General features: G+C 42.1%; 1 protein-coding gene across 1 annotated transcript in view; it reads left to right on the forward strand.

Moving 5' to 3' along the window:
• Window positions 1-13,632, forward strand: part of TBXAS1 (thromboxane A synthase 1 (platelet)) — a 200,792-nt gene that overhangs the window by 43,596 nt on the left and 143,564 nt on the right. Inside the window, 2 exon segments of the mRNA XM_011941284.1 lie at window positions 2,076-2,169; window positions 5,365-5,417. Of these exon segments, the coding sequence (XP_011796674.1) occupies window positions 2,076-2,169; window positions 5,365-5,417 (147 nt within the window).

A 13,632-nucleotide genomic window follows, 5' to 3' on the forward strand; every position in this document is an offset into this window, starting at 1 on the left:
TGTCTGAATTTTGTGCATAGACACACTAGCAGTATTTTCATAAGTGGAGTTACATAATTAGGGCATGGACTTGCATAATAATTAGCATGTGTAATTAGGCACAGACTTCTTGTCCTTTAGACAATCAAGACATCTAATTACAAAATTAAGATGTAATTATGTGGTCCAAGGTCTACATCTTTTTTTCTACCCATTAGAGATTACATTTAGAAAATAATTCAAAAAAAGTTGATGAAGAAATGAACACAGACATTGATTTGAGGATGTTAAAGAAAGTGTTAAGTGGGCTGGTAAGTTGCCTTTGGTCCTTCCTCTCAGTTGTAAGGGGAATTATTTAAAACATTATAGTTCACTTGAAAGAATAACTTTTACCAACTGTGCTGTCAACCTTCGGTACTCACACTAATGAGGAGGGGTGTTGGTATGACTAATCCATGGCATTCACGCGTGGCTCTTGAGTGTGGTTTGTAATCACACTTGAACATGGACCTAAATGTGATGTACTGGGAATTCATTCAAACCCATTAATGGAGCCATCCGGTGGAAATCTTAAGACAGCTTGGGATAGAGGACATCCTGCCTTCTTGTTCTGCCCTGGTTCTCCTTTGTGACCACTTTAAAAATCGACTCATTGGCCAGGTGTAGTGGCTTATGCCTTTAATCCTAGCACTTTGGGAGGCCAAGGCAGGAGGATCGCTTGAGGCCAAGAGTTAAGATCAACCTGGGCAATATAGAGAGACCCTGTCTCTACAAAGAATCTGAAATACTAGTTGAGAGTGGTGGCACATACCTGTAGTCCCAGCTACTTGGGAGGTTGAGGCAGGAGAATCACTTGAGCCCAGGAGTTTTAGGCTGCAGTGAGCCTCCACTGCACTCCAGCCTGGGTGACAGAAAGAGACCCTGTCTCTAAAGAAATAAATAGCACACTGTTCAGAATAATGCAAACCAGCGTTTAAGCTGTGTTTCCTTTCCCTGAATATTTGAGTATTTTTATTTTAAGTACCCCTTATTGACTGCAGGTGGGAAAGATCAAAGAATATAGCAAATACTCTGTCCTTTGAAAAAGAGTGATTCTTATAGCAGTAATAGTTGAGTTTCAATACGCACAGAAAGCTAGATTGTACTGACCGTCTCCATGTTTTTCCTTGCCCTTAAATTGTGATTTGACTGATCTCTGCATGATGCTAAACAACCAGTTTGACTCATTAATTTTGCTGAACTAACTGAACTTTTGACCTAATTGGCTGCTGGTTAGGGACCAGAGCCATATGTGCAGGTTTTTCTAAGCCAGTTCTGACTTTAACTGTGTTATCCCTCTGTTCCTATAAACTGTTGAAATACCGTGGTAATTCCCATGTTTTGACAGCCACACGCTCTTCTCAGACTGCCGCTTTCTCCTGGAAAGTGGCACAGAAATCTGTCGGACCACGCTTCCTGATTTTTGGTTAAGAAAATATGCTTCCCATATGGTTGCAGGCCGAGAAAACAAAGACTTAAAGAGGTTGTAAGCGTTTGGTGATAGGTCTTCTCCTCATGGCGCCTTCCCTCCGTTCCTATTTTTCATATTCTCTATAAGGCCAGGGAATGTGGTGAGGGACAAATTATGTGGGTGGCAGGGAGGGGTTAGTCTTGACCATGAAAATACCCACATTTGCACAGGGAGCTTTTGCTGTTCTTAGTTTTTTTTTTTTTTACCTTGCCTTCTGAGCAATTGCTCATGATAGATTTAGAGGCAAAGGAAAGGAACTGGAGAGGGGGGCATTTTTAAAACAATTTATTAAGAGGAATTCTAGGTCAGAGATGGGCAATTGGACTACATCATCTGTAAGGCATCTCTAGCTCAGAGGTTTCAGGATTCCTTGATTTCCAGCTGGTCACTCAACAGGAGGTTGACTGAACTCCTATTCTACTCACTCAACTCTAGGCCTCTAATTTTTCGTTTCTTAGATGTGGTGACTGGAAACCTATTCTTTTACCTTTACTTCCAGAGATCTCAGTACTTCCAGTTCCTAATAGAGCCTAAAGCATGAATGCAACTTCATCTCTCAGCTTTTGAAATCTGCTTTTCCCTCCAGGTACTCCACGTCAGCATTCTCAAGACTGGAGAAGTTAGGCCTCAGACATCCCAAGCCTTCTCCTTTTATTGGAAATTTGATGTTTTTCCGCCAGGTAAGCGCTGTCTTCCTTTGGCTTCCATCATAAAATATGCTAAGGGCTGGGCATGGTGGCTCATGCCTGTAATCCCAGCACTTTGGGAGACCGAGGCATGTGGATTGCCTGAGGTCAGGAGTTCGAGACCAGTCTGACCAACATGGTGAAGCCCCATCTCTACTAAATACAAAAAATCAGCTGGGCCTGGTGGCACATGCCTGTAATCCCAGCTACTTGGGAGGCTGAGGCAGGAGAATCACTTGAACCCAGGAGGTGGAGGTTGCAATGAGCTGAGATTGCCCCATTGTACTTTAGCCTAGGCAACAAGAGCGAAAATCCATCTCAAAAAATAAAATAAAATAAAATATGCTGAGCCCGGGACAGGCTTTCTGCATGAAACGTTGGTCTTGTCCAGGTCCCCACACCTGGAGTGGTAAAGGTATTCTGTGATGCCATGATCCCTCCTCTACTAATATGAATTGTTCAATGTGATGGCAAGAATCTATCTCTTATCACTATCAATATGTATTGAGTCCTGTCATCCATTCACTTACCCATTTCCCCCAAATACCTTGTATGGCGTGTCTAAATACACAGACCCTAGAGTGTAGAAGAAGAGATTACTTGTGGCCTCAAGTGCACCATCAAATGACGGCATGCAACACCAGATGAGATACATCCTAGCACTAGATAGGGTAGTATAGACGGTAGCTGTGGCCTTCTGTCAGAGGAGAGGGTGATCTGTCAGGGCTACAATCATCCTAGGGGACTTCCTGAAGAAGGAGGTCCTTCAGGGGCTGTGGACATAGAGACGAGGATACACTCGCCAGGTGGGCGGCACCGTATATGTGAGTGTACCAACATAAGAATGACGGCTCAGGTTGACCAGCAGCCTGGACTGACTAGAGGCCAAATGTTAGGATGCACTGGGCAATGTAGTTGGGTGAGAGAAAGGGGGACTAGATGCTTACAGGATAGGAAGGCAAGTGAAGAACTATTTGTGTGTTAACATTTTTGAGAAGGAGAGGGACTTTGAAATGGACAACACTCTGCAGGGAAGAAGAATATAGGTTAGTGCTGTAGAACCCAAATGTTGCTGAATCCCAGGGGTGAAGCCACGATGGCTCGGTCTAGGCGGTGATGAGAGTGAAAAGAGATGGATAATTGGAAGCAAAACGAAGAACTCTTGTGACAAATTAGTGTAGAGAATTCAAGGCAAAGTGAGTCAAACATAAGTCTAAGCTTTGAGCCAGGGGAACGGGGAGTATGGCCATGGGTTGACAGAAATAAAACGTTGGGCGGGGAAGTGGTTCAGGGAGAAGATAAGTTTTTGCCAGAGTGACATGCCAGTGGAAATGGCCAGCAGACATTTGTAGATATAGGTCAGGACTTTATGGTCTACAGTTATTTTTTCTCACATTCGGTTTTCTCATGTGATGGCTTATTCAGATAAGTCACGGGGACACTGACTCCAGACCCAACACCAGGAGCCAGAAGACCCTGCATGGGAAGAACCACCAAGCCAAACAAAGGCAGGAAGACTAAATTTGGGACAATCCTGATAATATCTCTTCAACATCTCTAGAATTTCCCCCATCCCTACCTCCGGAAAGGCTGGTCCTTGGCACTAGATAGAAAAGAAAGCTGCTCTTTCTGTCCTTTTCTGCCCCCACCTTCTCAATTATTTCTTTTCCATTCCTTTCTGTGTCCATCACCTTTTCCATGATTTGTCATGTTGTTTCTGTCTTTCTAGTGGTTTTAAACACTTTCTCCTCTCATCTCTGTCTCTGGGGTGGGCAGTTCACAACTTTTAAGCTCACAAACAACAATCTCAATGAGGCTTCCTATTAGCCCCTTGAAACAAGTGTGAAGAAATTTTAAAGTGTCAAGATAGAATAACAAACCAGATCGGAAAGCTAAAGAAAATGCATTTCACACATTTCTAGGGGGAAACGATCAGTTGTATTCCGCAGAGTAATTAATTTGGTATTAACATTCTGAGGAAAACAGCGTAGCTGTCGATGTGAGGAGAACGCTGTGCTCCCGCCTCTGGAGAGCCTCCACATATGCTCCTTTGCAGCCCGCCATCCTCACAGCTACAAGCCCTGCCAAGTTCTTTCTAGAACATAGTAATTTCGGTGACTATTTTTATATTCATATATGCTTTCCTTGATGTATGGCAAGCTTACACTGCAGAATTCAGTAGATTTAGTGAGAAAGGCATGTGTTTCCATGCAGGACATCCACACTTGTAACCCCCAACTTTCCACCTTCATTCCACCCCTTATGTATCCGCTGCATACTCCATTCTCACAACACAAATCTACCATTTGCCACCCCCCACCCCCACCCCAACTCGTGAGTATTTTCAGGTCTAGTCCATTCCCACCACACAGTGGATCTAGCATTTTCCACCCCTCCTTCAACCCAGCTACACTTCTTCCCCATTATAAAATGTGTCTAGCCAGGCACGGTGGCTCACACCTGTAATCCCAGCACTTTGGGAGGCCAAGGCAGGCAGATGACCTGAGGTCAGGAGTTCCAGACCAGCCTGGCCAACACGGTGAAATCCTGTCTCTACTAAAAGTACAAAAATTAGCCGTGTGTGGTGGTACATGCCTGTAATCCCAGCTACTCAAGAGGCTGAGGCAGGAGAATTGCTTGAACCTGGGAGGTGGAGGTTGCAGTGAGCCGAGATCACACCACTGCACTCCAGCCTGGGTGGCAGAGCACAACTCTGTCTCCAAAAAAAAAAAAGTGTCTAGCATTTTGTCTTATATATCTCAAACATGTTGAATTTAATTACAGTTTAACTTGAATGAATCATGATAATTCAGAATTTGTGACAATTTTGATAGACTCAGTAGAAGTTACATATAGTGGCAGTAAAAAGGGCCATATGATAATGCTAAATCAAATTTCAGAGGGCAATATTATAGTTGAGAAAGCAAACTTTTTGAATATTTTAGCAGCAAGTATACATAAGTAGTTTAAGAACTGGCGATCTCTCCTGTCCAAGACTTTTACATGGCCATTTTTTTAAGCTGGTTGTTTATTACAATATTTCAAAGTTCTTGAAAGCAATGTAACTTCCATTCTTTTTTATTGTTTCCATAATTGTGTTCTTGCTGTTCCAGATTTTTTTCTGAATAAGTTTGAATAATTGGAATTTTGCTTAATCTTATTCTTACTATAGCGCTGTGTTTCCTTCAGGGTTTTTGGGAAAGCCAAATGGAGCTCAGAAAGCTGTATGGACCTCTGTGTGGGTAAGAAGGAAACTCAACGTTTCTATTATGTACGATATTTTGATTTTCACACGTTGAACTGATATGGAAGACATGTCAAGATTAGGAATTTGTATGTGTTTCTATTTTCCAAAGGGCCCACAAAGAGGGTGTCCTGCAGTACAGACAAGGCTTCTAGGGAAGACCCTGGGGTTGCCCATGGGGGAACTGTGCTGGCCTGAAAGAATACCACTTTCCAGGCTTTGCTGCCTTGCTGGGCCGGGCACAGCATCATCTCCCCCTGCTGTGTGAGGGTTGTTGCCACGGGATGTGGTGGCCCCCTTGCCCCAGAGCACAAACTGTCCAACTTGCCTTGATCGTGTGCAGCAGGTCGTATCCCATGAGCATATCTGAACCTTACTCAGACTCGGGTCCTTCAGCCCATGGGGAAAGTGTGCTGCCAGCAACATGACCGTGTAATTTATCACCTAGTCCAGTTCCTTTTTGAAAGTGAAAGGAAGTGCTATAAATAACTACCCCAGGATGACCGTGTCAACTAAGACTATCCCGGATATGCTGGGGCATATGGTCACCCTAGTTCTTGGCCGTGTAAAGTAATATAGCCCTTCTCTTTATTTTCCCTGAATTTCTCCTTTTTATGCTCCTTTGTTACTAAAATTCCAGATTCTGGTGAGCAAACACACATTCAGACCACTTACTCTATTCAAGATTTAACAGGCTTGAATTGCATTGATTCTCAACATGTGTCTTCCCACACTGAAGTCCTAATCATTTCAGTCGGTTTTCACACAGCTTCTCTTCAGCCACTGAGCGATTTTTTTGCAGCTTTTCCTAGACCTCTGGGTCAGCCATCACTTTTGTAGGTGCATTAAAGTTCTCCTGTGTTGCTGATGTACATTCCAGTGGGCTCCAGTGATTTGGGGGTCCTGTCTCCACAGGATTCGTGATGTCTGTTCTCCTGATACCTGTGTTTGAAAGGGATTGGCTTGTCCTCTTTAGGGAAATGGCCCCACCTAGGAGGCCCATAGTTTTGGTCAAGTTCTTCTACCTACTTTTTGGTTTGTTATGTGGCCCTGAAAAAGTAACAAATTAAGATGTTAAGATGCTCTCTGTACTAGTCATTGCTGCGTAATAGACTACCCCAAAACTCAGTGACATAAGCAACAATTTATGATTTATCATGGGTCTAAGGGTCAGCTGGAGTTGGCTGGCCTAAGCTGCACTTGGCTGGTTGGCTCTGCTGGACTTCTGGGTGTATCTGCCGGGGAGGTCTCATGTAGGGCACCAAGGCTCTGCATGTCTCTCACCCTCCTTGGAAGTGTAAGCTCGGCTGGCAGGTTCCCATGGTAAAGGCAAAGACTCAAGAGAGGAAGCCTGATGGTGCAAGAACATTATACATTTCTGCTGCATCATTTCAGCTTATATCCTATTAGTCAAACCAAGTCACATGGCTAAACCCAGGATGGGGGTAGGAGGGCACTGTGGCCACTTTGAAGCCAAAGCAAGACATCTGGCCCAGTCTGACACTCATGGAGCAGGGACGTGTACTCCTCGGAAGGATGAGTGGGGAGGCAAGGCATGTCTTTAAATAACAAGCAGCCCTACTGCACTCCCTAAGATCTCTTTCAATTTGGCCTTCACTTACTTTTTAATTTTTACTTTTTAGTGCATAGCTTCTTGCTTTCAGTGTGGTAGGTGCTCGATAAAGGCTGAAGAGAGTGAACTGTCTATCTTTCTCTTACCGTTGTGTGGTTCTATTGCTTTTTTGTTTTGTTGTTGTTTGTTTGGTTTTTTGTTGTTGTTATTAGTTTGTTTGTTTTTGAGATGGAGTCTTGCTCTGTCGCTCAGGCTGGAGTGCAGTGGTGCGATCTTGGCTCACTGCAACCTCCACCTCCTGAGCTCAAGCGATGCTCCTGCCTCAGCCTCCCGGACAGCTGGGATTACAGGCACCCACCACCATGCCTGGCTAATTTTTGTGTTTTTAGTAGAGACGGGGTTTCGCCATGTTGGCCGGGTTAGTCTCAAACTCCTGACCTCAAGTGACCCGCCCATCTTGGCCTCCCAAAGTGCTGGGATTACAGCGTGAGCCACCGCACCCGGCCTATTGCTTTTTAAAGCTTCTCATTCCAGCTCTTTCTTTCCAACAGTCTCTTTCTGCAGCTGACTTGGCAATGACTTGGAGACTGTCTCATGTGCTTCTGAGACACAGCACTGACTCAGAATGACGGTGCCTTCACCAGAATCAGAAAAAGTCCTGACCGAGTTTGAATTCTAGGAACCACTTTTCTTGAGTGCTTCTTGTACAGATATCCAAAGTAGAGCCTTTGGGTATTTAAAAATAATTTTTAAATGCCAGATGAAGAGTTTAAAAGGCACTGTATAAACCAGTTGTGTTTGTGTGTGTGTGTGTGTGTGTGTGAGAGAGAGAGAGAGAGAAGGAGAGAAAAAGAGAGAGAAGGAGAGAAAGAGAAAATGACAGGGAGAGAGAAAGAGACAGAGAAAAGGAGAGAGAGACAGAGAGAAAGAGAGAGAGAGAGAGAGAAGGAGAGAGAGAGAGAGGTGGAGCGAACTGGTTTCCTTGACAACAGGATATCCAATCAACTTTTTCCTCCAACTTTAACTAAGTTAACACAATTTATCCTTTTCATTTCAAGAAAACCTAAATCATAGGGAATGATTTCAAATGAGGTTATAGAGATCAAAATTGCAGTATCATCTCCATCCTTTGTTCCCACTTCTAGTGAAAAGGAAAAAAGAAAGGTGATGGCATAATTTCTTCCTATAAAGCTATCAACTTTCCTCCTTTGGAAAAAAAAGATGAGCCATAAAATGCTGACTTCTTTTTAAACGTGTCTACTCCCAGATTTAGAGGCAATATGGTGGCGGTGTAAAAATGAAAGGGTTGAACCAGTCTAAGTCGAATGTCTTTTCTAACTCTAAATATTATTTTCTTACTGCTTAAATTTTATCAACATAGTTTCACTGATTGGGAATGGACTATGCTCAATGAACAACAAAGACCCTTCTTGCAGAGAACAATTTAATTTAAATTACATTAGTTTTTAGGCTACTTTTATTACTAGGAAATATAATCAATCCCAGTTTGATCCTCTTAAAAACTGAAATAATAGATTGATTCATCATTTGACAAGTGAAATGCCACACTACACTGTTGATGTCATGTAGAGATGCACAGGGCCTTTAGATGACAGCTTGGCACTGAATGTTGGGAGAAAAATGGGCAGGGCAAATCTCACTGCTCTAGACTGGAAAGCCAGATATGATGACAATGTATACTTATTATCTGGTTGTCACCCTAGCAGCTCAGAGTCTGAGGCTCAAAACTGGAAACTGACTCCTTACTCTATCCCCTCCCCCACTCCCTGCCATGGGGACAATAGGGCTGGAGAAGGTTTCCATCAAGATGGGCAGATAACATCGATGCTTATCGTTACCACCAATACTGCCACCACCACCACCATCACCACCACCATCATCAAGAACAAAATATCTTCACCAAGTGTCTACTTATGTAGCCTGCTTTGCCAGGTTCTATGTAAATAAAACTACACACGGTGTCTCTGCCTTCTATGAACTTGAATGTAAAGCAGGAGGACTGGCGTGGATACCTACACAGCTATTAGTCGTAGGGGTACCTGATAAAAAAATTCTCCTGAATTGCACAGCAGCCTGGCCACATAACACAAAGAAGGCAAGGCTTTATTGCTTTGGATAACCTTCATTGATTAATGATTACTTGTTATCTCCTTCAGGCTGAGAATGAGCCCCAAGTTGGATTTATATTCCTTCCCAAACTCTGTAAGAACAGAATCAACCTTATTGTCATACATTGGTGATTGAATATGGTTTATATGCAATATATATCAATATTGAATATAAACATATATTGATATATATTCAATATATCCTGTTTGGACAGAGATTCTATCCCCTCCAATTTGTAGCTGGACTTTGTAACCCAGTAGATGATAAGCCTTTATTAATTACTTATAGTTAAGTAAGGATAAATACTTACACAGCACCCTAAGTTTAGATCATTAGCAACTCCTAAAGGCCCCCATTCAAAGCTCCTTTTCCCTTTATTTCATTGTTTTGTGTGTGTGTGTGTGTGTGTGTGTGTGTGTTGTTTTGTTTTGTTTTGATTTTTTGAGGCAGAATCTTGCTCTGTCATGCAGGCTGGAGTGCAGTGGCACGATCTCAGCTCATGGCAACCTCCACCTGCCAGGTTCAAGTGATTCTCTGGTGCCTCAGCCCATGAAGTTGCTGGGATTATAGGCATGTGCCACCATGCCCAGCAAATTTTTGTATTTTTGGTAGAGACAGGGCTTCACCATGTTGGCCAGGCTGGTCTCAAACTCCCAACCTCAAGTGATCCACCTGCCTCGGCCTCCCAAAATGTTGGAATTACAGGTGTGAGTCAACATATCCAGCCTATTCGATTGTCTTTTAAATGCTCGCTCTATTGTTCTACTTTTACTTAGCCTCATCCCCATTTCTTCTTCCCCCCACATCACTTTAGTTTTGATCTTGGCTCCCTTTTGTTGAACTTGACTTTCACACTTCCTGGCATCCATCACCTGTGCCGCTCCATTTTGGTAAGTGGCACCTGCGTTCCTGGATCCCTTCATGATGCCGGCCTTGTTGCATAACTTCATATACTCCCATCAGAGCATCACGTTGTAGGTAGTAGGTAAGCATGAACTTTGTTCAGAATTCATAAAGTACAAATGAATATAAGAAAAAAGTACACTTGCTCCCACCCTAGGGCCCAGCTGCTCCTTCACAGAGGCAACCTCTGTTAAACATTTCTTTATAGTCAAATGGATCATATATAATACATGCTGTTCCTTACCTTGCTTTGTTCATTAATGGTATTTAGGAAATTGTCCCATTTTGCTTCATTCATTCCTGTTAAATTATGTAGTATTTTTAAGGATTTCCTTGTATGAATGTATCCTAATTTTTAAAACAAGTTCTCAATTGATAAACATCTCTTACTTTTACAAACACCATTGCAGTGAAGATTTTCATGTACACATCATGGATGTCTGGGGTTAGCATGCAAGATAAATTCCTAGAAATGGAATTATTAGGTCAAAGATGGTCTATGTTTTTAATTTTGATAAATATGACCAAATTGTTCTCTCTAGGGATTATATCAGTTTAGACTCCCATAAATATGCATATGTTCCTTCCATACTTGTCACTAAAATGTGTGGTCACAATTTTAAATCTGTACCATTTGATGGTATATTGCTGCAATTTCAAGGTGCATTTCTCTAATTATGAGCAAGTTTGAGTATCTTTTCCTATGTTTAAAATGCAGTGTATTTTGTTTTGTGAGGGATCCTGTGCCACTTCTCTGTTGGGTTATTGATCTTTTCCCACTTTATTTGTAGAAGCTCTTTGCATATTAAAGAAAGTGGCCTTTAATATGCCTTAAATATTTTCTTCTCTTTATCATTGTCTTTGACTTTGCTTATTATATATTTCTTCCAATCAGAAAGCATTTGTTTCTGTGTTGTTGACTTTAATTGATTTTAGCAGTGTCTACATTTTGTATCTTACTCAGAAAGGTTTTCTCCACCAAGGATATTTTTTCATAAACTTCCATTTTTCTAGTTTTGTAAATTGTATTTTTAAAACATAGAATGTTTGACATATCAGGAATTTGTTTGGAAGATGGAGTTAGGGACACACCCCTTTTTCCCCCCAGAGGATAGAGTTCCATCTGAAAATTCATCCTTTTCCAATTGATTTGAAATGTCACTTTTATCGTTTATTAATTCCTAGGTGTATTTCTGACTTCTCTGTTCTGTTGTACTGCTTAATCACAAGCCAGGGCTGCACTGAATACCCTCACTTGGATGTCACGCTTGTAGCTTCTTGTACCTAGCTGTGGTAGGGGGTTCTAAGGACATCTTTGTAATATCAAAGCCTGAAGCAATCTATCTCCCAAGGAACCTTAGGTCCCATACTGAAACAAAAAATCAATTTAGCAAATAAATAAGCCTTTGGTACAAAGGGCCCGACACTTAGCTTCAAAGTTCACACCACAGGAGGGGGAGGTGTCTCATATGCCTCCAAGTTGGAGGTTTTTAGCACCATTTTTTAAATTTAATTAGCTAGCATGCATGAACTAATAGCACCTTGTCACCAGGCAGTGAGGAAGTTGAGAACTTTGGGATACATAAGGAAAAGCATGTGGCATCAGCAATCAAAATAACAAGGTCGTCTCAATACTTTTTAAAGCTCAGCTTCCATGGTGCCGTCCATTAGGAGAGTTTGTGTTCCGGAAGTGACTAAGGTGTGAACACTTTTCATGTAATTGCTCTTAACCATCATGTTTCTGTACTATTTAGATGAGGTTGAAGAACAGCATAGAGATGGTTTACTTTAATACTGGCAGATGGCTATGTCATCCACTGTGGGAGGTTTCCTGGCCTACCACTATGGATCAAGAACCACAGGACTAGAAGGGCTCTGAAAGACTCACCTGTTGGATGTGCTTGATCTTTGACTTAGAAATTATGAGACATCTGAATTCACTGGGCTTGAAAACGTGGCTGAGGACAGGGTAGGGTTGGAACTATTGCTGATTTGTCCAAGAAAAGACAAGTAGTTAGACTCAAATTGGGCAGCTGACACCTAGAGATGGCACTTGTTTTTAAACTGGACTGAGCTCAGTAGAATCGTAGATGTTGAAGAATGGTGGAAATTAAGCCACCGTTGCATAAGAGCATCCCAGACACTGATGCTAAGGAGTCAAACGTTAGGTTTTTGCAGCTGATATAAAGTGCAAGCCTCAGTATGAGGCTCATTTACTAAATGTTTGACCCAAAAATGTGGCTCAATTCTGAGAGGAATTGATGAAAATGAAAATATACTATGATCATTGAGAAAACACAATAGCCTTGAAACAGTGGCATTAAGCACAGAAGTCCTGAATTATCCTAACATCTCTGGCCATGAGGCCAAACTGTGGGCAATATTTGGGTCCCCTAGCTTGGTGAAAGCTGGCTTTCATGAAAGCATGGAAAGCAAAGTTGTGCATCGCAGTTCCCAATAATGTGAATCTGAAAGCAAAATTCATGTGAGACCATCATGATGGTGTGCGGGTCATAATTATTGAGCATCATTCAGTGAGTGAAATATCAATATTCTCACTGGTCAAAATAGCTTAATCATGAACATTAAGCCTGTAAGAGCACATTTTTTAAATGACTGGAATTCACTAAACTGCATTATTGCATTTTAGGGGGCCATCATTCTCTAAAAGTGAATGCCCCGACTTAGTGTGCTGATGTTTTAGGAGGCCTTGGAGAATAGGAGGAAAGTTGTCCACAGGACAGCTATCACGCCAAGCACTCTGCCCAATAGGTGGAATTATCAAAGGAACAGTTGTCCAAAGATAAGTGGCTTAGACCAAAAAGATGCAGGAATTTGATTTGAGTCCCACTTTTCTTGAATGAACCATTCATAGATTCTTCACCTGCTACCAGCATGATCTCATTGTACCAAATAGTGTATTGCTACAAAACTTCCGTGCTTTCTTATGATTTAAGACCACCTTCTTTCCTAGTCTTGATTCAAAGACCCTTCTGAAGTTTATCTAATTTTCTGGACTTCTGACTTCTTGTTTCAGCCCATTTATTTTATACCAGTTCATTTCCCCCATCCTCTTTTTTTTTTTTTTTTTAACGGAATCTCGCTCTGTTGCCCAGGCTGGAGTGCAGTGGCGTGATCTCGGCTCACTGCAAGCTCCGCCTCAGTCTCCAGAGTAGCTGGCACCACAGGTGCCCACTACCACGCCCGGATAATTTTTTGTGTTTTTAGAGGAGACGGGATTTCACCGTGTTAGCCAGGCCCTCCATCCTCTTTCTATAACAGCATGTGCGTGATGGTTGTTGCATATTTTAATGACTACTGCTGTCCAAGTCTTTGTGACCCACTCTCACATAGATCAAGAACCTGTATTAATTCCCTCTTCTTTGGGTAGAAACATCCAACAGGGCATGATAGCTTACAATAGAAATCTGCAGTCAAAATCCCATCTTCAACTTTCTTTCTCTCTACTGCTTGTTACCTTAATGGATTTAGGCCAATCACTTCCCCTCTCCAGCTTTAGCTCTCTTAGATGTAAAAGGTGGGATTTGGACTGAGTCGGTGACTTTGACACTGTTTAATCATGAACCTCAGTAAATAATATATTAAC

Source organism: Colobus angolensis, unplaced genomic scaffold (genome assembly GCF_000951035.1).
Source record: "Colobus angolensis palliatus isolate OR3802 unplaced genomic scaffold, Cang.pa_1.0 Scaffold2, whole genome shotgun sequence".
Classification (NCBI taxonomy): Eukaryota; Metazoa; Chordata; class Mammalia; order Primates; family Cercopithecidae; genus Colobus; species Colobus angolensis.